General features: G+C 40.0%; 1 protein-coding gene across 1 annotated transcript in view; it reads right to left on the reverse strand.

Moving 5' to 3' along the window:
• Positions 1-23547, reverse strand: part of GRM7 (glutamate metabotropic receptor 7) — an 888187-nt gene that overhangs the window by 278874 nt on the left and 585766 nt on the right. The window contains exons 6-7 of the mRNA XM_037055712.1: positions 21599-21799; positions 13495-13634 (exon numbers count right to left, since the gene is read on the reverse strand). Coding sequence (XP_036911607.1) covers positions 13495-13634; positions 21599-21799 — 341 coding nt within the window. The remainder of the gene's footprint in view (positions 1-13494; positions 13635-21598; positions 21800-23547) is intronic.

Consider the following 23547-nt stretch of genomic DNA (forward strand, 5'->3'; position numbering starts at 1 on the left):
TTTGCCAGCTAGAGTGCATTCCAAGGTGATTGGGCATAAGAAAGAGTTCATAAAGTCCTGTGAAGCCTGCTTTGCTAAGAGTGCTTTCATTCATATAATAAGGATCTGAGCAGGAAATGAGTATGTCTCCCAAAGTTTTTGCAACCCCTTTACCTGACAAACACTGACTCAGACTAAGCCCTTTGATTTCTTTGAAATTTTATCTACTGTTTGGTCCTTGCCACCTGACATTGATTAATGAACTTTACCTGTATTCCTGTGTATTACAACCCTAATAAAAGCCATTGAGGAAGGGGTTCTTGGTCTTTCTCCTTTCAGAGACTGACCACCTCTCCTCCCCAAGCAGATCATGTCTTGGCAGTTTCATTTTCATCCGTGGTGGACGGGGGGACTTGCGTGCAAAGTTTCCCCCACATTTGTTGAGAAGATTGTAAGTAATGAATACGTGTTGGCCAGAGAGCTGTGTTTGAATGGAAAGTGAGATAACTCCAAGATGTAAGATAAAATGTGAAGCTGAGAAACTAGCACTTCTAGACTCCTCACCCCATTTTTTCAAAAAAAAAAAAAAACCCAGAGATTTCTCACTGGGCTCCACAATCAATGAAATAAGGGAGAGTAAGCTTTGGGGACAAAAACTCACTGACACCACTTCTGTTCTTAATCATGGAAAATTAGCAGTGCAGCTGTGGAAAGACAGCCAGACCTGTTCCCGGCATGGGAGAGAACTATGAACGCATACCACTGAGGCATGGAGGGCAAGTTTGCTCATTTAGATGTTTTGGGCAGGAGGGTTTGCTACTCTCACATGTAGACTTTTTGGAGAAGTTATTTATTTGTAGACATGCCACTACATAAAATGCTAGGGAGAAAGATGGCATGAGCAAAACACTGCTGGGAAGGGCAGTGCTTGCCTGAGAAAACTGAGGGGAGGGAGATTCCAGGTGCAGTAACCACAAAAAAGAACTCTTTTAGACCAAAGCTTGTACTTAAGACACAGCTATTGTAATTTAAACAGAGGAAGACTTAAATAGCATACGGGGGTGTCCAACCTGCAGCCCATGGGCCACATGTGGCTCAGGATGGCTACGAATGCAGCCCAACACAACACTGTAAATTTACTTAAAACATTCTGCAATTTTTTGTGGTTACATGTTGCAATGTATTTATCATGTGGCCCAAGACAACTCTTCTTCTTCCAGTGTGGTCCAATGCCAAAAGGTAGGACACCCCGAAAAGAAGGTCGGTTTGCTTTCACAACTGGAGTTGGTCAGGATGACATACAGCTCAGAGGCTGTGCTATTTTGGTCCTGAAGGTTGGAAGAAGGTGGAAAAGGCAGGTAAGTTTGAGTTTCACTGTGACCCATAACATATGAACAAGAATTATTCCTGAAAACAGCTGGAAGTGTTGCCACCAAACGCCCCTTACTCAGTGACACAAAACCCCCGTGAGGATAATTGCACACAGCTGGTTTATTCAAGACTAAAAACTCCAACTTGGTCCACCTCCTCAGAACAACTTGCCTACACACTCTCGGGTTCAAAGGATCAAGGAGATGAAGTTTCTAAGTTAATTGTGATTTTATAGTTTGAGAAATTCTTGCCCCAGAAGATAAAGTTACAAATATGTTTATGGTTTATTGCAGGAACTTCCTAAAAACCCATCTGTTTGAACAATAAGAGATCACCCCATTCTTACAAAAATAAATAGCCATGTAGGTAAGTAGTACTTTTTCAGGACTTACTGCTCAACTGGTCCAAGCCCTCTAATCAAATGACTCTTTACCCAAAAAGATTTGCTTCAAAACCCTTTTCACTGGGTCTGCCAACAAAACACTGTAATCTCATAGACTTCACCCAACTCTGATCAAGCTTATGCCATTGAAAAAGGCGCCTTAATCCAGATCCCTGGTTGTAAATATATCTGCCCTTGACCTCCCTCTCCTGAGAAGCCACAAAGACTCTTTCAAGGTGGTGGTCTCTCCTATTTCAGTAAAAGATACACATGAGTGCTTTATCAACAGGCTGTGTGGATTGCTTTATCAAGGAGCTGTTGATACTCAAAATTCCAAGCTATTAACTGCTATAATCTACTCCTGCACAGCCTTTCAGAGAGCAGAGAATGTCAGAGTCAGGTTTATACCTAGGAGTGGAATTGCTCATTCATGTGACAACTTCACGATTAGCTCTTGCAGGAACTTCCCATCTATTTTCTTTCTCTGCATGCCAGCTTTGTTGCTTGAAGAACTAATGCAATCAAATAAGAAGATGCTCAGTAATTTGGGGGCTAACATGGGAATAAAAGACTTAAAGTTAATTTCTTAGATTAAGACTAAGAATTAATAGGACTTAAAGAATTAATTGGGGGTAGGATAATTGGGAACCATAAGTTAGCATGATCAAAATATTATCCCACTATAAATGACAAGGAAAATGGATTAATATGAGGTGTAGCCTCATCTCTCACTCCCCCCTTGGGAGTTCTAATCAGTTTCAGCAGATTGGGCCAACTTTCCTGTGAGACTCTGAAAAAATTATAGAGCCAACAGAACTCTTTTCTGGAGCTCATCTAAGCCTCCTATTGTGTTGATAGTCCCCGTTCTTCCTGGGAACCCTCAATCCTGCCTTCTCACTCCAGGGGGATTCTGATTCTGTCTATCATTCATTCAGGGTTCTTAATTCCGGGTTCTTTGCCAGAATTAAGACTTTTCCAGGAATGTGTTAAGAACATTTATCAAACAGATTAGCTCAATTAGATACTAAATGTGCTTAAGTATATAAAATTACATTAAGCTACTATCTGTCTAAACACCTATAGTAACTCTAAAATAATGCAAATTTCATGTAGATGCTATAGACTTAATCAAACGCCAAATAGTAAAGAACTGTGGTAGGAAAAATAATCTGCACCTTCTTTACACTCTCCTCCATCCACCTCGCCCTAAAATTTCTACATCCTAATTTCTTGAACCTGCGAACATTGCATGGAGAAGTGACTTTGCAGAAGGGATAGGTTATAGACTTTAAAATAGAGAGAATATTCTGGATTATCCACATGTCACCACAGTGAATTGGCCCTTCAAATTGGAAGAGGAAGGCTGCAGAGGCAGTGAGAGAGGTGTGACCATGGAATGAGAGGCAGGAGCAACTGGAAGCATGAGAGGGACTTGACCAGCCATTGCTGGCTTTGAGGATGGAGGAAAGGGGCCACTAGCCAATGCATTGAGGTGGCCTCTAGAAGCTGGGACCTGCCCCACAACTAGCAGTTGACAAAGAAACAGAGACCTCAGTCCCATATCCACAAGGAACCAAATGCTGCCAACCACATGAGTGAGCAGAAAAGAGATTCTCCCCTAGAGCCTTCAGAGAGAAGCACAGCCCTGGTGACATCTTGGTTTTAACCCCGTGAGACCCATGTTTGACCTCTGACCTACAGAACTATTAGATAATGAATTTATTTTAAGCCATTAGACTTCTGGCATTTACCATAGCAATAGAAAACTAATACAAGAAACATGACCACATATCTCATATGCTTTCTTATATCAGAGAAATTATTGCAATTCATTCTCAGAGTGTCCTTGTGAAGTAGCTATTTTGCTCGACCTGACGCTATTTTCAATCTATATGGGAACTGTTGTCCAGGTGGCAAAGGCAGGACTCAAGTTGGGCCTTCTGACACTGTCCCACTTTATAAGACTGTCTCCCAGTTGTTTAAAAACATTTCAGATCAAATCCTTATGTTTTATTTGATGTAATCTTCATTGTATTTTTCCCAGCATCATTTAGTCCCTTTGTACTTCCCACCCCACCAGAAATCACCTGTATTTTAATTTTAACCTCAGGCATTCTAAAAGTTCTGTTTTTTTTTCCCTAGAAGTTCAGGGCAAAACATTAGGCAGAAGGTAACATTAGGCTCATCCCTTTCCTCCTGCGGTTTTGTACTGGCAACAACTGGTGAGAGTTCTTGTCCCCACAGCTAAGTTCTGACTTGTCCTCCTGATGATCTCTGTGTTTGTCCTGAGCCAAATGCAGCCAGTATTGAAACTCAACAATTTCCCCACAATAGTTGTTTATTAATAAACATCAAGGGATTTCCTTGGATGCCTACAATGCAAACAGAACATTCTGGGGATTTGGGCCTCTCTGACTGTGCTTATGGAGCCGTGCTGATCATTATAAATGCCGCTCATCTCCCAGACACCCATAGACAGAACACAGTTACACACCACTGATTACCAGAAGAAACACGGGAAACACAAGGGGGATCTCCTTTTCTTCCATTTTCAAGATGTTTCAGAATATGTACAAGTATGCGTCTCCAAAGAAAAGCATGTCTTTAACAAGGCAACGCTCTCTTCCAGGCTGCTTTTATCGACCCTTTAAATATTATTACATACTTATGAGTGTTTTTTGTTATTAACACTATTGATATATTATTGTTGATTTAAAAAAACCAGTTTCCAGAGACCATAAATGCAAGCATGTGCTCAAAACAAATTAGTGGCAATAAGTTTGTATGTCAGTCTAGATGAAAGGAAATGCCAGCGGGAGTAAGAAGTAGATGGGTATCCGGCAGTGGGAACAGTGGGGTCTGCGGTCACTTGGAGAACACACCCCCCTCGAAGCAGGAGGCTGCTATTTAGATCCAGCTAGCTGTGCGGCATGGGATAAAGGCACATTACTGCCAGATTTTCAGATTTTTAAAACAGAACCCTAAATGCAATTATGAAATTTACTGATTCTTAAAACATTGGCAAGTAATGAACTTTTTAAACATCACTGCTATTTGTTTTTGGTTTGGGATTTCTCATGTTAAATTGGCTGACAATTGGGAAGCATACTTACTGTTTTGAATTTGTAAACATCCTTTGTAAAATATCACAGATTCAAAAGGCTGGCAAATGGAAATAACTCTTGTCACCTGGTTACAAGTTAAGAGCCATCTTTTCTGAGAGCACCCCCTTGTTCTGGTTCCCAGATGTGATAATCTGGCAGCACCACAATCATAAACCAGATTCCTCGATCCTAAAGCCTTTGCTGTTTTGACTCTTCCTTTTAAAAAATTATTTATAATAGAATTCAACTGTTTATTCTTCCCATCTAATTAATTAATATAGAACAAGCCATTTTTTTATGCTAAGTATTATGCTAGTTGCTAGGGTATAAAGAGAAATAATCTAGCTGTGCAGTAGAAACTGACATTTTTGAGCAGTGTGGAGGATATCCTAAGCTAAGGACATGAAGTTATTATTGTTGTGACTAACATCTACTGAATATTTACTTGCTACCAGGAGCTGTTTTAAATACATTACACATATTACTACATTTAATTCTCACAGTAATCATCCAAAATTGGTATCCTGCTTTCCGGTTAGTAAGTGGAGGAGCTGAGACTCTGACCCATTTAATCAGGCTCCGGAGCTGTGCTCCTAATTGCTAACAACGAAGCTCTAAAATAAATGATGAGAGCCATTCATTATGATGAACAACAAAGTAAGTCAATAAAGGAAACCTCAGATTGAAGCTGAAAAAGTACTAGATTTTGATAACTTACAGATTGTTCTCTTTGTCAGCCCTGCTTTGATTGTGGCTGTCCATTTCCCCATAGCTCATGCACTAAATGCACTGCAAATTATGAGTATGGTTAAATTACAATATTTTATGGTTATAATTATGGAACAATAAAATGATTAATTTTATAGGTAGATGTAAATATTGATTTTGGTGAATCTGGCAATCAACCATACCTTTTATGTCTTTAAATGTTTGCTAAAGACAGAATTCTAAACTGTGTAAGATTTAATATTTAATAAAAATTATTTCTCAAATTAATTTTTAATCACCTCAGTTTAATGAAATCTGAAAACAGTCTGCTTATTGAGGGTAGGACAGCATTTTTTTCTTTTTTAATTGGGCATATTTAAAAAAATGCAACTTTTTTTTCATTTGTGATTGCTACTGTGAACAAGATTATAAGTAAAGAGTATATAACCTAAATTGCCTTAATTTATTGATAATGAAACAATCCAAAGAGCATTACTAACAGCTTCCAGTAAGGGTTTCCTGGAGCTGAAATGATGTGACCTAGGCCCACTTCCTCTCTCTAAGTTTTGACTCCTTTACCCTGGATCTCATCCACTGTGGCCTCCAAATGGCCCCAATTGGCTCCTGGAGCCACACCATCTTCCAATGAGAGCACAAGGTGGTCCCTGATTGGCCAGTAGACATCCAATGGTTCTCCCAAATAGGACAGGCTTAGTTTGGACCCCAGGCCCAACACTATGGCCCATGATTGCCATAGGTTGATTCAAGTCCTGCACCTGAATTTGGGAACTATTTAGGGCAAACCACATGGCTAAAAGGAAACCTGGGTGTTCTTCCCAGAAAGAGAAAAATGTGGCTGCTTCCTGAAGGTAATGTCCACCATTAAAAAGAAATCATGTTCATTTTATATGGTTTTATATATTAAAAAAAAAAAAACTACTGTGTGCTAGGTTCTATTTCAGTAGCTATATAAAACAATGACTAAAAGGATTCTACCTTCCAGGAGTTATCAGTCACTAGGTAGAAAGGGAGTTCAATAGAGAATAAATCACAGAAAAAGCTGACAAGCTCCACAGACCTCAAAAGATCACAGCCGGACTCTCCTCCAGAACGGCAGATGATTAAGGTTCCAGAAAATGTTAAGTAGTATTCACTCAGAATTTTCTATTTAAGAGAGTGTAAAATTCACAGTAGGAAGCTTATCATTAAGAATAGCTGTTTTTAAAAAATTAATTAACATTTTGGCATATAGAGATTTTCAGGTATTTAAAATATTAATATTTGGGGTATATGTAAACTTTCTACTAATTGCAAATAAATAAAAATGGCAAAAATAACCTTTATTTCTAATACACATACAATACAAAGAATTTATCTCACATCGTAAATGTAGAGTTTTTTAAAGCATCCACATTTCCCTCCTTGCCTTTTTCCAACATAGTTCACTATTGTAGTTTTTAAATAACACTACCTTGTTCTCATTTTAAAGCATTTCTTTTCTTCTCCATCTTTGGAACTGCTACTTTTTTTCAAAGTCCAGTTGAAATATAAGTTTTTCGTAGCTCTGCTTCAATCAGTGCCTATACGAACCCTTTAAAAGCAATATGTCTGTTATAGAACCCTTATCCCAGTCTGTGAACCTGCCCCACATCTATCCCGGCCTCTCCGTTAGCTGTCAGACTGCCTGACACACTCCAAATATCCCGTGTCTGTCTGTTACATCATCCTTCCTCCTGCTTCTCCGCCAGGAATAATGTTTTACAGAATCTCTGCTGAGTAGAATGTGAACCTGAGAAAATAAATCAGTGTTATTTCTGTAGGGGTTGCAACTGGGAAAGTAAATGGTTTTGCTAGTTGTGATTTCCTCCCCATGAATTCTTGTTTGGGCAGAAGTACCTAGTAGCAAACCATGGGGTCATCTCTTCATCCCCAGAAGTGACAGGGCCCAGAGCCCCTCTGGCCGTGAGTGTGCACCATGCGGCCCATAACAGACGGCGTGCTCCTGGGCTGCAAAATTCTGGAGAACTGGATGTAGAACAGAGAGCAGTCTGGTCTATAGCACTGGGATTCTGAGACCCAAACCCTGATTTCTGGGCTAAGAAACTCATTTGCAATTATTGACCACAGAGAAAGCGCTCTTGAAATTTTCGTTTGCTAGAGATGATGCAACTGGGTATTGAAAGTGTACCCCTGAGTCTTTGTAAATGAGAAGGGCACTCAGTACTGGAAATGCCTTGTTTTGTTCTGTTGATGAGAAGAAAGCAAACCCACAAAACTCAGTTTGCCCAAATTCCACTCTCACAGAACTTTTAACTAAATCAGAACAATTAGAATAAAAGGAACATCACAGGCAGGTGATGTTGGATAGGATACCAACCATTGAATAAGCTACCTGGGCTGTGGCCCTGGCTCTCCAGGTGAGGGAGTGTAGTGTCCTCTGGGTATTGTATTTACCTCCTTGGTTATATTTTCTTTTTTATTCAAATACAATTTCACAATATCCTAAAGGACCCATAAAAACACCAATGGGGTGACCTCCTATCAAGGCCCTTTATCTCACTCTAGTTAAATTACTCAGCCTCTCACAAGTCTAAACATGGTCCCATTCGAGGCTCAGCCCTTCATACCTTTTAGGTTCCATGTAATACGAAGCTTAAACTGCTGGATCCGCCTGAGGATTCAGGTGTCCTAGCTGCTCTTCCTGATGTAATAGAGTCAACAATGTTCTCACTGAATGCCAAAACAAGCATATACCCCAGATCTTCCTCCCATAAAAATAAATAAAACAATAAGCAAAGTATATGGGCAATTCAACTTTCCAGGCAGCCTAAACAGAATATTTAAATTGGACGGTTTAGAGTAGTTGGAATGAAACTAGCATTTTCTATGAGGTTTTTAAGGCCTTCCCCTACCCCCCTATTCTCTCTTCTCTACTAGATTTAAAGGCCATTTATAGGTTAACAACCACATTAAAAAATAACTATAGCCCAAAACTATTTTTTGAGCTACAGACATACCTATTTCATTTTATCTCGTATATTTAAGAAAAAGGCAAGACTAAATTGTGGGGAGTGGGGAGAGGAAAGTCCCCTGTGCGGAGGTGACATTTTTAGAGCCAATACTAGGCAGCTCCCACTAATTCTCTGTTCTCCTACTTTCCCTAGAGTTGATAGCTCAGTATGGTATGACCATAAGATACTACAGGCAATAGCATTATGCATGTTTTACTAATGACAAACATGGAACGAATATCTTTTCAACTTTCAATTTCATTTTCCTGGTTGCCCAGACAATTGATCCCTTTTGTTTTTGTTAGAAAAGCCCCAGCCTGTTCCTGGTATCAATCTTGTTAATTTTGTGAGTAATTAATGTGAGCGGCTATAAGACACAAATCCCCAAATCTCTGGGGTTTATCCCAATAAAAGTGTGTTTCCCATCTTTTGGGTAGCTCTCTAAGAATCTCCCCCTCCGAATGGTGACTGAGGAATCCAAATATCTCCCCTTTCCGAGCCATGCTGCTTGGGACACGTGGGCGTCCATGTCACGGCAGCAGGGGAAGGGCAAAGTAAAGGAAGCACATCGGCTCTTAATTATCTTAGACTAGAAGTGATACTCATGATTTCCAGTTTAGCTTATTTGGCTTGAATTAATTCCATGGTTTCAACCTAACTGCATAGGGACTGGGAAATTTGAAAAAGAATGGGGATATTTGTTGAACATTAATGATGTCCTCCATAAAAGATCTATCTTCAAAGTAGAGCTAGAGAATTTGATTATGGCTGGACTATAAGGCTATGAGAAGTGGAAAGCTAAAGATCATTCCTAAGATTTGACCTCTGTCATTGTGGGGGCTGTTGGGTGGGGTTATTGGCACAATTACAAAACTGACTTTAATAGTCTTCAAAATGTGGTTTTGTCTACCTGTAGCCATTGCTGCTATTTCTTGGTAATGTTATCTATACTTGATTTAGGGATATGATGATATACCTGCTTTATACCTCTTTTTAGTTTGGAAAAAGAAAACTAAATTGAGATTCTTAAATTTATCCTTCTCACTCACAGCCAAAGTGCCATCAACATTACATAGGGACTCCTTAGAAAGGCAAATATTTGGGCCTCTTCCCACTCCCAGACCTTCTTTATCAGACACTCTGGGGGTGAGAGGCCAACAGTCTGTTTTTATAAGCCCTCTGGATAATTTGGTCCCACACTGCAGTTTGGGAACCACTTCACTAAGCCATCCTATTTCAGCTTGATGAATGTAACAGACTTCTATTTGACATTTCTATGCCCATTCTTGCCTCTTCCAATTCATTACCTTCCCAGCAGACAAAGTAATTTTTATTTCTAAATTTCATCCAATCACTCCCTTGTTTAATATTTCCAATGATTTTAAGTGCATTTGTAATAAAATTTTAAAATAATGATCATGGCTTGTAAAAAGACTGCGCACTCTGGCTCTTACCTATTGCTTCAGTTCCTCCTGCTCTCCCCTAGTTGTGCCGCTGACCCTGCGTGAGCCTTCTGACCTGCTGGGTGGGTCCCTCACACTCCTCACATCGCCTGCTTCTCGTCCAGTNCCAATCACTCCCTTGTTTAATATTTCCAATTTTAAATGCATTTGTAATAAAATTTTAAAATAATGATCATGGCTTGTAAAAAGACTGCGCACTCTGGCTCTTACCTATTGCTTCAGTTCCTCCTGCTCTCCCCTAGTTATGCCGCTGACCCTGCGTGAGCCTTCTGACCTGCTGGGTGGGTCCCTCACACTCCTCACATCGCCTGCTTCTCGTCCAGTAGGTCCCTCTCTGCCTCCATTATACTCTCTCCCTCCACATTGCTTATTACACTTTGGAACTTCCACACACGTATCCGTTTACTTGTTTACCACCTAACTTCACGCTAGATCGTCGCATGTGGGAGAACAGGGACCACATTTGTTTTGTTCTCCATTGTGTACCCGCTCTCAGAATGTGTATCACGTAAGAGGTGCTTTTAAAAACAACAAGAAACCCACACAAAACAAAAACTTGTTGAATGGCTAATCAAATACAATTCTTAGGCAGGATAAAATACAAAACAAACAGAATAGCATCAGTGTGGATGTTGGTTCTTAAAAACAGTTTTGCTTTAAAACTCCAGGTATTGCCTGAAGTTGGTGAAGGCTGGTTGGGAATTCTTGTGTGCATGGACAAATTACATTTGCTAGAACTTTACCTCAGGTGCAGGGGCTGATTAATGTGTTATTTAATCTCCCGGGCCATGTAATAGCCCTGAGCACTTCACTTCTTACCACAGACCTTGCTTCCCTGCCTTTAGTTCTGGCTGGCGCACCTTTGTATCACTCAGGTAGCACCCAGGAAGAAAACACTTCTGGTATGTCAGCAAGGTTCTGCTGCGTTGATGGTGCTTTTGATGACTACCCCTTGGGGTTTGCTTATTAGGTTCTGGCTGTTTATTAGTTCTGCTTTAATTTTCTCTTTTGCTTGGAAAAAGTGCCTTGAGTTCAGAATACTTTTAGCTTCTCGTTTCCTTTTAGCCCTCGCATTCACCTCAGCCACAGCTGGCCCTTGCTGTCCAGCTCTCCAGCTCCATCCATTCTTGGGTGGCAGATCACAATCCTTCAGACCCAACATTTGGGTCAGCTCACCTGGATGCTGGACCTCAGGGGAACCAGAGAACCAGAGAACCAGACAGGTACAAGCAGAGTCAGGCAGGGCCATGTGCACATGAAGTAATTGGCTTGTGCTGACTTTACTACCCCCCTGCCCCCTTATGCACAATCCTCCATTCTTGGAATCTACAACCCAGACCCTCCAAGATCTCGATTCCTTACCCCACTCTCAAGAATTCTTGCTCTCAGGAATTTCCATAGCACAGAGTAAGGTATACACTGTTAAAAGCTACAGATAAAGCAGTAATTTCCAACTTTGGAAGAGACATTAGAAAGAATTACCACGGACAGGGCTTGTGATGGTTCATCACATGCGCCAGCTTGACTGGGCAATGGGGTGCCCAGATATTTGGTGAAAATAACTTTGGGAATGTCTGTGAGGGTGTTTCTGGATGAGATGACCATTTTAATTGGTAAACTGAGTAAAGCAGATTGCTCTCCCAATGTGAGTGGGCCTCAATTAAAGACTTAAATAGAACAAAAAGGCTGAGTAAGAGAGAATCCAATTTTTCCCTGTCAAGTTTTGAGTTTGACCATCAGCCTTCTCCTGCCTTTGGAGTCAGACTCGAGCTTATACCATTGTGTCTCTTGAGTCTCCAACTTTCCGATTGCACATCTTGGGAAGTCTCAGCCTTCATAACAGTGTAAGCCAATTCCTAACTATTTATCAACCTGATTACCTACCTACCTACTACTCAATGTAATGCAGTGCCCTCCTGGAAAAAAGAAAATTGTGTGTTTCTATACCATGATTTCAAGGTATATTTATGGACCTGACAAGCCCTACCCAATGCACCCAGCAACGATGATCCTGGTGAATGCCATCCACAAGGTCAGTGCCATAAGGAGGGACCTACTGCAGAACCTATTGAAGTGTAACCCTGTTCAGTGCATCTCATCAGAAGAGGCCCTGTAGTGCACCTGGTTCTCCAACTTCTGCTCCCATCCCAAGGCTCCAGGACCCTGGCCACCAGGCTGGGGCCTGGACTATTTAATTACCCTCCTGGGTAGAGAGGAAATGTAGGGGATGCGTGATATGCTGAACTCCAGGTGTTCTGAGCCCAGCCCGGGTGGAGGTGGCCCAGCCTGTGTTCTTTATTCCCTGGGAAAGTTGGTATATTCACTTAAAACTAACAATCATTTCAAATAGAGTACTGTAAGTATTATTGGAAGCACACTGTTGAATGTTCAACTTAAAATATTAAGAATGAAAAAAGATGGCCTTACAGTTGTCAACTAACAGCAAGGCAAGACAATTCAAACACAACATCAACAACTTTAGCAGAGTGTAAGCGGTGATCAGACCAGGCCACTCCTTGAGTGTGGTGGAACAAGACAAAAAGAAGGCCATTCTGCCATCGTGCCTGAAACTAGACAGAAGCAAGGATACTCTTCACCCACAAAAATGCCTACTGGTTCTCTGTTCATGGCAACTCTCACCTAAATTTCACCCTCCCACCTTCTAGGTAAAAGTCACCAAGACATATAATCAGCAAGTTATTTCTACTTCCTAAGAGAATCCAAACCAAATGGGACCCAGCTTCCCTAAACCTTCTTTAGTCACTTGACTCAGTCCAAAGCTTACCATAACTCCCATTCCTTCTCCTTCATCCTAGCGACCCCAGAGTTCTGCTGGCAGAAGCTTGTTCTTTATTCAACATGTTAAACAAGCCCAATGGTATTTGACTACAGATGAGCTCCTGATGGTCTCTGCCAGGTGGTCTTTGATATAACCGCACACAAGAAAGTGGCTGCTTACTCATGGTTGCAATTAACAGAAAGAGGGAGAGGTTATGGAAATGGCTAAAGCTTCAGTTACTAGAGAATCTCAATATAAAACAAAGTGACTCACTAAAATGCATCAAAATAAAAAGTACACCACAAATAGGAAGGAAGGCTGGAAGGAAGGAAGGAAGGAAGGAAGGAAGGAAGATAGGTGGGTAGGTAGATCTGACCAAGAGAAGAATATTGTCACAGTACTAAATTGTTAGCTAGTAACTTGTTTGTTAAGCAATCCAAGCCTCAGATTAAATGAGATCATTCACATAAGTGCTAGTATAATGTCTGACATAAACTCAACACATATTTCCTATCATTCTCTATATCATCATGAATGTTTTCACTATCACTGCTATATTACTCAGTCCTTGCTGATGCTTATAACAAGTTTCATGTTCACTCATGTATGCACAACACAAACTCATTTGCCTATTGAGTAAGTTAAAAGCCTGTTAATTCATCACACAAGCAAAGGGAGAGGGAAAAACAGAACTCACATTGAGCTGAAGTTCATCTGCCCACTGTCCAATCAGACGGTAACCAGGGTTTGTGGTGTTTGTTGTCTGGTACTGAAAGATGTCATACCGCCCAGGTGCATCTCCATTCTTGTTAAACATGACTGGGGTGCCAGCACTACCTGAGGAAGACAAGAGAATGGCAGATTTTAGAGCTAAGCAAGATTCCTTCTGTCTTTTGTGCCACTGGAGATGGTCTGGAGGCCTGCTAATAAGCAATGTAGCTAGTACACAATCCAGTTTTTTAAGAGGTTCCCCCCAAGTGGTTTCTAAGACTCATGGGCAAGTCATGTCTATGGCCTACAGATGCCACATCTAGAAGGCAGATGGATGGCCTGCCTCCCTTTATGAACAGTCTTATTCCTCAATATTTATTAATACTTTATTCTTAACTTTTCATTGTGAAAAATAAAAAATAGATAAATTATTTCACAGACAAGCTTATTATTTTTTTAGCTAATATATAAATACTAGCCTACAACTTGTTTGTTAAGGAACCCAAGCCTTAGAGTAAATGAGATCATTCACATAGGTGCTAATATCATGTGGTCAGTAAAGAACTATTTATAAAATAATAAATAAACAAATACATAAACTTAAAAAGGGGCATGCCAGGGAATTAAAAAATATATATAAGCAGACAAGCAAAAATGTTTACTTAAAAAGTACTTGGATACAGGTTGCATTTATAAATATTTTTGGATAATTATTTATAAATTACTCTATATGATACAGTCAAAAATGCTTAGCAGTGTGCATGGTATGCACTCACTAAATGTTAGCTTCTCAGTCTTCCATCTGGGTATTGTAACTTCACAATGTTTATCTTAAAAGGAAACCAGTTATTTTGGCCGAATTAGGTACCGAAGTCAATTTTAAAAGGTTAATAAATTTATTGAGAGTATGTTAGAAAGAGAGAGAGTGAAAGATAGAGAGAAAGAAAGAAAAGGACTATACTTTCTTTTGAAAGTTGGATACAAAGTCCCTAAGTGTTAACGATGTGGAGCAACTGGCAAACCATATACAGAGGCTGAAACTCATGAGTTTTGGTTGGTTTCAAAGGAACGGCCACAATTTTGGCCCCTGAGCATAATTTCTCTCCCTCGGATCCCTTGGAAGCAAGCTAGATATCAGTGGTCTAAGGCGTGTGCCTGATACCTGCTCTGCCTTTAGGTTAACACTGAATCAATATTCCTTGTAATAAAGAAAGCTCTGTTGTCTGTCTTTTACAAGGAATTTTACAGATAGTTTACAAGCTGAAACCGAATCACTGAGAACAGAAGTTCATCGTGCTATTTTGGGAGAAGAGGATGAAGCACTTTCATACATCATAAATTGAATTCTGATTGTAAATTGAATACTGATAGTGGCAGAGCTCTGCATCTGGTTAGCTAAGTCATTAGCTTCTGCAGAATTTGGGCCTAGGTGGCATTTACGTGAATGATCTGGATGAAGGAAAAACAAAAGCATGTTAACCGGAGGGAGAGAGTATAGTTCAAACAGTAAAGAGGTGCCAGTGCTTCAGAAGCAGACAGGATGGTGAACGTTGCCCCACCCAAGGATCACTCAGCCCGAGAAAGGAGTCAGAAAAGGGGGCCAATGAGAGGCACAAGAGGCAAAGTGCGGATCCCGTGCTGAAAGTGACCCCCCACTGGGAGGGGTATCCAACATAATCACAGAATACAGGGGCAATTAAAGAACTCCACACCATTCTACAACTGCCAGGCACAGGATTTTATGACATTTCTGGTATTAAAATGGAAAAAAATCAGAGCTCTAGGAGGCTGAATAATGGCTCTACAAATACATCATGTGTTAAACTCCAGAACCTGTGAGCGCCACCATATAGGGCAAAAAGGACTTTGCAGTGATTAAGGATCCTGAGGTGAAGGGATTATCATGGACAATCTGGGTGGGGCTAGTATAACCATTACAATGCTCCTAAGTGGGAGGCAGTAAAAGTCAAAAACGGGAGGAGGTGGAGGCGGGAGAATAAAACAAAAATTTGGAGTGATGAGTGGAAGGGGTTATCTCCAAAGAATGCAGGTGGCCTCCAGAAGCAAGATAAGGCAAGAAATTCTCTCCCAGAGTCTCCAAAAGGAGCCAGCCCTGTGTTCACCTTAAGCACAGCCCAGGGACGATGTGTCAGACTTTCGTCTGAACTACATCATTATAATAAATTTGTGTTGTTCACGCCATTACATTTATCGTTCTTTTTTGGGAGTAGCCATAGAAAACTACTACAGAGCTGGAGTACAGGGAACATTATAGTTCCTAATTTTACAGATATAGTACTTAGGTTCAGAAAGGGGCAGTCACTTGCCCCAGGGCCTCTAAACCAATTAAACTAGAATAGCATTTAGTAACTGGCTTTGGAATCCCCGAAAATAGGGGTGGCCTGTATTAAATTATTCAGTATCCCTCTACATCTGATTGTCATTAATGATATTTTTTCTCATTAGTCTTGGTAAGGTGTAAATGTATTCTCTCTCTCTATATACACAAAAATTCCATGCCTTTTACATAAGTGCACGATCAATGATAATGATACTTTATAGTTTTTTAAAATAGTTTTTATGTTTTATCATTGTTTTATTTGCTGTATCTCAGGACTAGAACACATGCCTTCAGATATCCAGACTTTCAAATGCATTGAAGTTGACTTCCCTAAGGGGTATCTAATTTCAATTTCTCTATCAGTGTAAGCATTTTTTTGGTTTTTGTTTTTAAACAGCAGGCAAGAGCTCACTCGGAGTGGGCACTGATCTATGAGCAATGTAGGTGTGGTCTCAAAAGCTTGAGTCAGTGGCTGAATCCATGTGCAGCCAAAGGCACTGTATTAATTTGTTTCATCTATGTTGTACCTAGACACCACCCCTGTAGCCCACAAACGTAGCTGCTGTAGCACAGTAAGATCTCCATAACCCTCTTTTATAGGAATCAGCAGGAGTCGTTTTAGTATAGAGAGAAAAAAGTTAACTAAAATAAGTTTTTAATATAGGCTTCCTTCTTTCAGTGAGCCTTCCAAGTATATATGAGCAGAACAAACAAAATCTGAATTTCACATGCTGTTAGCAAGAAAAGAATCCTATCATTTCACAGAAAAACATTAATATTCAGATACCTATCTTTTCTTTCACATTGGGTACTAGGATTTATGTTGTGCTTTGCTGTAATTGTACAGCTTCTAGTCATTAAATAATATGACTTGAGCTTTCATAGTCTTTGAGGGGAGGGAAGACGAATATTGTACGCCTGGGGCTCCAAAGGATCTCAGGCTCACCAGATAAATATTCATCAGAATGGGACACACCATTCAATCATTCTCCCTTCTTATAATCGTTAGGAGAAATGACTCTTATAATGCCCTTTCCATTCTCATTAAAGTTCATGCTTTAAAAAAAAATTAAGACAGAAGAGCTGAATACTTTAAGTGATGACTTGTAATAGTGTATTGCATGGCTTTGACCTTTTTGATGGATTCCATAAAGCAGATGGATTATTATTTCCAGTTATTTTTTCACAGCACCTTTTAAACAGCATGACTGAATTTCTTAAAAGAGAAAAAAGGGGGCTAGGTTCAATGAAGTCCAGGGGTGGGCAAGGGAAGGTTTACATAATTTATAAATAATAAAACAAAGAAATACTTGTATATTCACAACTGTTTAACTACTTTCCCCCTCCTCTGCATTTTTTAAAAAATAATTGAAGCAGTGCAGAGAAGAGAAAGAAGTTATCAAAAGAGAAGTGACCACCTGCAGAAATGTCTACAGGTATCCAGTCCATGACGCAGTTGCACTGAGGTAAAGGGAACAGGGCCTCTTGACAAGCTGAGTGCTGGCTTGATGGGTCAGAGTGCTGGTGAAGTCCTTTCTTCCTGGTTAGAGAAGGATCTAGGATCCAGGTTGTTCAGATGACCAAACAGTCCTTCCCATCAATATATTTGCAAGTTTCCTCTTTTCATTTTACCACCCCATGTACAGATTCCATGAACACTGCGCTGATTTATGTTCTATTTACCTAGTGCTACTCAGCCAACTACCCTAAAACTTCATGCTCCAACGAGTGACAGCCTGTATTTTGCAATTTGGTCAGAGCATGGGGACAACACCTCTCTGGTACACTAATGTAAGCTGGGCACCTTGAAGCCCACACACTTTACAGTTGATGCCAGCTGTCACCTGGGACCTTAGCTGGGGCTATGGCCATGACACTCACATGTGGCCTGTCATTTGGCTTCTTGGCTTCCTCCCAATATGGTAGCTATGTTTTCAAAACACATGTCCCAAGAGAGTGGGGCAGAAACCCTATTAACTGGTATGCCTTAGAAGTTACAGAGTGTCACTGCTGCATTAGTCACGGGCTCATTCAGATTCAAGAGGAGAATTCACTCAGGAGAGCGCAGATCTCACCTCTTGAAGAAGGAAAGCTAACTTCTTTTTCAAAGAGAGCACACAGCATGTGCCATCTTTACAAAATATACTGCAACCCAGGTTGTCTTCTGGAAACTAAGAACTCTAGGTACAGACATACCTAAGCTTAAATATGTCATTACATAGCAATTTTTTGTTTGTATACCAGGCAACAACTTTTTAAAATTTACATCTATAAGTATTGACATCTGGTTAGATAGGCCAATGTAGATATAACAAAATCAAATTTAGACTCAGGTCATTACATTGATTTGGGATGCAGAGAAAAACATGGCTAGAAGTGGTGAAGGTAAAATAAGTCATTAGTCATTTTTTCTCATGGTGCATAAGAAGAAATTAAGTCCTTGGTGAAACTGTAGCAATATTTTCAGGGCATTCATTCTATTATCATTTCCTAAATTGGTGTTTTGGTAAATGTGAAGGTCAGAGTTATTAAAATAGTTTGGAACAAAACATACAGGGGTACAGAATATTTTGTATTAAAGTAAGAGAAGAGAACAATTAAGGTTATTGAAACCAAAAAAACCAGACTACTAAAACATGCTAAAGAAAGGCTAAATTTTGTACAACAAACTAGAAAGAGGCTTGGTTTCTAGCTCTGTTTCTGTCAATTTCTAACTGTGAAGTCTTGGACAAATACTTTTTCCTCTCTGTTATTTGATTTCTTTTTATAAAAGTCAAGGAATTGAATGAGTGGAAAATGTCAAGTTTATTTTCACTAACAGTCACTATTTAAAGTGACGTGGAATCCATGAATTAAATCTAGCACAGGTTCTGGGTTTTACCAGATTGTTGAGCCTCACCATCCATGAATGTTGCAGTGTGCTAGGAGCCAGAAGTCTCCTGGCTGTTTGTATGGCCAGAAAAAAATCCTCAGAGAAGAGGCAATTTTGTTGAGCACAGGTATAATTGCAATGACAACAAAGAGAGAAAAACAACTGATCCTGCCTGTGACCTCCCACAGAGCAATCATTCTAAGATGACAAAGCAGCAATGAAGTAGTCAGCCCTTTCAGAAACTTAGAGGGGGCAGCCTGTGGAGTTAGGTGCTCATGGTACCAATTGCAGATCATCACTATCTATGTGCGGGGTTTTGTATAGCACGATTCTTACTTCTCTGCAAATCAGTCTCCTTTCCTTTTTTTAACAAATTGTTCTTTTTTTTGACATTTTATTTATTTATTTACAGACACAGGGGAAGGGAGGGAGAATGAGAGGGAGAGAAATACTGATGTATGGCTGCCTTTCATGTGGACCCAACTGGGGACTTGGCCCACAACACAAGTATGTGCTCTGACAGGGAATCGAACTGGTGACCTTTTGGTTCACAGCCTGCACTCAATCCTCTGTGCTACACCAGCCAGTGTCCTTTTCTTTTTTTAAAAAGGGTAGATTGTAGTATCTACACCATGTTGATTTCTTTTTTTTTAATTGCATTTATTGGGGTGACATTGGTTCACAAAACCATACAGGTTTCAAGTGTACAACTTAACAAAATGTCATTTGTACACTGCGTTATGCACCCATTGGCCCAAGCAATGTCTCTTTCCATCATAGTTTTCCACTCCTTTGTACATCTCCACCTACCCTTTTCTCTAGGCTAACACTACACTGTTGTCTGTGTCTATGTGATATATATTATATCTATATCTATATCCAATGTTTCTAGATATAGATATAGATATAGATATAGATATAGATATAGATATAGATATAGATATAGATATATAATTAAATAGGCCAACATAGGAAAGTAGCAAAGTAGCAGTTTCTGCTACCCAGTAGTCCTTCAATATACATAGGACCCTTGTCTCGTCAGAAGCTCAGGAACTCTGTCTCATAATGGACAAGACCATTTTGACATAATGAGTCTGCAAGCACTATCTGGAAGAAGAATGAGGGAAGAATCACCAAGAACATTCTCAAAATAATGATTTTGGTCACTTGTTTAAGAATGGTTATGCATATTTATGAACTGGAATACAAAGCCCAGAAAGTGGCCCCAGCTAATGTAATTTAGTGTTTGATAAATAATGAAATTTATATGTGTTTGGTTCTGGGAAAATGAGTTATATCTTTTAGGAGATTCTGTAAGATCACAAAGAACTACAAAAAAAAGATCATTTATAGTTAAACTAGTTTCTGATTTTAAACATAGTTTCCATCTAAACTAGAAAACTGTTTATGCCCAAATTGTGTGTGGTTCCTTTTCATCCAAATATTAGGTAACTCCTGGAAGATTGATATAATGTTGTGGGTTTAAATGGGTTGTTATTTATAAACAGAGAAGCAAGGTTTTCTTTAACCTTAATACAATTATCTGAGCCAGGAAATTAATATTGATATATACTACTTAAAACTCATGTGCAAATTTTATTAAAAATTTTCCACTGTCTCACTAATGTCCTTTTTCTGGCATAGGATCAATTAATTTCTCCACATTTCATTTTACAGTAATGTCTCCTTAATCTTTTCCAGTCTGAAACAATTCCCTCATCTGTCTTTCTCAGGATGTGGATACTTTAAATATATATATATATTGATTGATTTTAGAGAGAGGGAGGGGTGGAAGGAAAGGGAAGTGGGAGGGGAGAGAGAAGGGAGGGGAGAGAGAGAGAGAGAGAAAGAGAGAACCATCAATTTGTTGTTCCACTTATTTATGCATTCATTGGTTGCTTCTTGTATGTGCCCTCACCAGGGTTCTAACCCACAACCTTGTCCTATTTGGGTGACACTCTAACCAACTGAACTACCCAGCCAGGGCCATGATATGAATACTTTTGCAGAGTACTAGCCAGCTATTTTATAAAGTGTCCATAAAGATGAATTTGTCTATGTTTCTTTAGGAGTAGATTGAGGCTATATATTTTTAGCAACAAGACCTCGGAAGTGATGTTGTAACTTCCCCCCATGTTGAGATGTAAGTCCCCATCTGTGTTTGAAAGCCTGAGAACCAGGAGCATCCATGTGTGAGAGCAGGAAGAGACGGATGTCTCAGCTCAAGGAGAGGGAGAGTGAATTTGCCATTCTTACCCACTGCCCTTTGGTTCTCTTCAGAAAGGGACCCACTTTGGGGAAAACCTTCTGCTTTACTTAGTTCCAAAACACCCTCAGAGACACATCCAGAAATACTTTTACTAGCCATCTGATCATCACTTTTCCAGTCAAGCTGATTCATAAGATTAACCACCATATATTGTAAAACAAAACTCAATACAGCAATAAATAAACCTGACTATATTACAAATTCCAAACAGAACCACACTGAACAGGGTGACGAAGAAAAAAAAAATAATGCAAGTAATTTTGGAAGACAGTGTTCAACTATAACATTGAAAACAAAAATAACTGTACATAGTTGGTGTACAATAACTAATAAATTTGTGTGTTTTTCACCATTCTGAACTTACATTCACTGAGAAAAAATTTTACTTCATATAAAAACGTATTCAAAGGAAAGGAGGAGAAGCCCCCTAATATTTACTCATTTATTCACTCACTACTCAGTCATTCATATATTGATGAAATCATTTGAAATTTTAATATCAACTAGGTTTTGACACATACTCAAGAGTAAATAATCATTCAAGATACAACTTATGAAACAGAACGCAAACCCAGGATTTCTAAAAGCACGGACATATGGAGACTCACCGTTGAAATTCACATTGCGGATGTACTTCAACAACTTCTTGCCCCCAGCTTGCTCCATCTCTGGGCAGACGCCCCGGGAGTCGGCACAGAGATCCTTGTTCATGTGATGCAGGGCGTGGGCCATAGCATAGACTGCGTCAATCACGAACTGAACTTTCCCCTCCTGCTCATAGTTGGAATCTTTTCCAATCCTCTCCTGCCCTGCACATTAAAACCAGAAACACACACAGAGATTGGTGTTGAGTAGAATGTCTAAATGTGTATTTCCTTTCATACGCTTCAAGCAGACAATGTTTTGAGGATTACAACAGTGCAAGCCGCATACCTACAAGCAACTACCACGTTACGTAGTTTTTAGTAGTTGACTTTGGAGCCTATCACACTAATGTTTCTGATTAGTATTAGACAAACTTTAGAAGCAGCACTCCAAGGATTAGCCAGTACATTGTCAAAAATACAGGGGTCCCTTAGAATTGAAGGATCACTGGGCTTAGAACCTGGGATTCCACATTCAAATCTTCAAAGCTCACTTACCTAAGAAAGGTGAGAGGCTCAAAGGGAAATGACAGAAAACAAATGAAATTCCACAACAAACTTATTACCTGCTTCTATATACTTACTTCACCTCCTGTGTTGTTTTGTCCTAATTGTTGGAGTTACTGGCAACTCAGAAACCTGGGCTAGAAAACCTGTTGTAGTTTTTCAATGTTTCCCACCTCTCACTCTCCACTGCCACGTACATACAGCTAACGAATAACCAGGTTCTATCAATTCCACCTCTGAAACACTGACGGGTGGCCACATTACCAATGCCCTAGTTATGCACTTCTTCCATCAAGAGGCAATGTCACATGTCTCCCTTTATCTATTTGTTCCTCCATGTCCAGCTCCAGAGCTAATCGCCTCACCTCCACACTCCAAATTCTTCAGTGGCTCTCCATTGCCTATGAGGCAAGAGAGTAAGAAGCTCAGAGAATTCATGGGCAAGTGAAGTGGAGAAAGTGAGACAAGAAAATTAAAGAAGGCCAAACAATTTGAACAACTTACAGCCAATTGGTGAATTGAAGACCTATCTACCTTAACCAAGGACACTCAAGAGCAAAGAGATTTTACTTCTCCTCCCTAGCCAGAGAATAAATATCTTAATCACCCTGGTTGGGGAAAATAGAGAACAGAGACCCGATTAATGATATTTGTGCCAGCCAAACCCAAGAACAGATAAAATCAGGGGAACAAAACAACAACAACAAAAAACCATTAGAGCCAGACAGACCCAAGATAAAAGAAAGCAGTGAAGCTGACCAGAGAATAATCCTAAACTACCCTATATGCTCATTTTGATGCATCAGCACATTAAAAACATACCTGGAAAGCTGATAAATATTCTGCTGTTACGCTCCTTTAAAATTCTCGCTCACAGAAGAGATATAAAATACCCCAAACAAAGGATATTACTTCAGACTACTCTAGAACTTGCCCACGCCACCTTTGGGGCATGAATGTTTTTACTTCTTTCTAAACTTTAAGGTTCCCCACAAGACTTGCAAACAGAAGCGGCAGGCAGCAGCAGCTCATCCTAGGCTTACCCCTGATCCTGTCTCCAAGGCCCCCTTTTCTCTGGCTTCCCAGTGAGCTAACTGCTGCCCCACCTTGGCTCACTCCTTTCCCATAATGTTTCTATAGAACCAAAGCAGAGCACCACCCAGGCTTTCTCCTGTTGCTTCTTTCACCCTAAGCCCTTCCTTTGCTTTTCTGTCCCAGCTTTACTAAACATACCCTCATAGTGACCTGGACTCATGTTGTAAAATCTTTCCTACATGAAGTCAAGAAGCTATTACAGAACACGCACGCAGAGCCAAGGGGCAGGTATGATATACCATTACTGAAAGGACGCCCCACTAGGTTCAATTGTCTGTTGCCATAGGGATCTCTCAATGCCAGAGATTTGC

The sequence above is a fragment of the Sturnira hondurensis genome, unplaced genomic scaffold (genome assembly GCF_014824575.4).
Source record: "Sturnira hondurensis isolate 20B ecotype Veracruz unplaced genomic scaffold, ASM1482457v3 Scaffold0008723, whole genome shotgun sequence".
NCBI lineage: Eukaryota > Metazoa > Chordata > Mammalia > Chiroptera > Phyllostomidae > Sturnira > Sturnira hondurensis.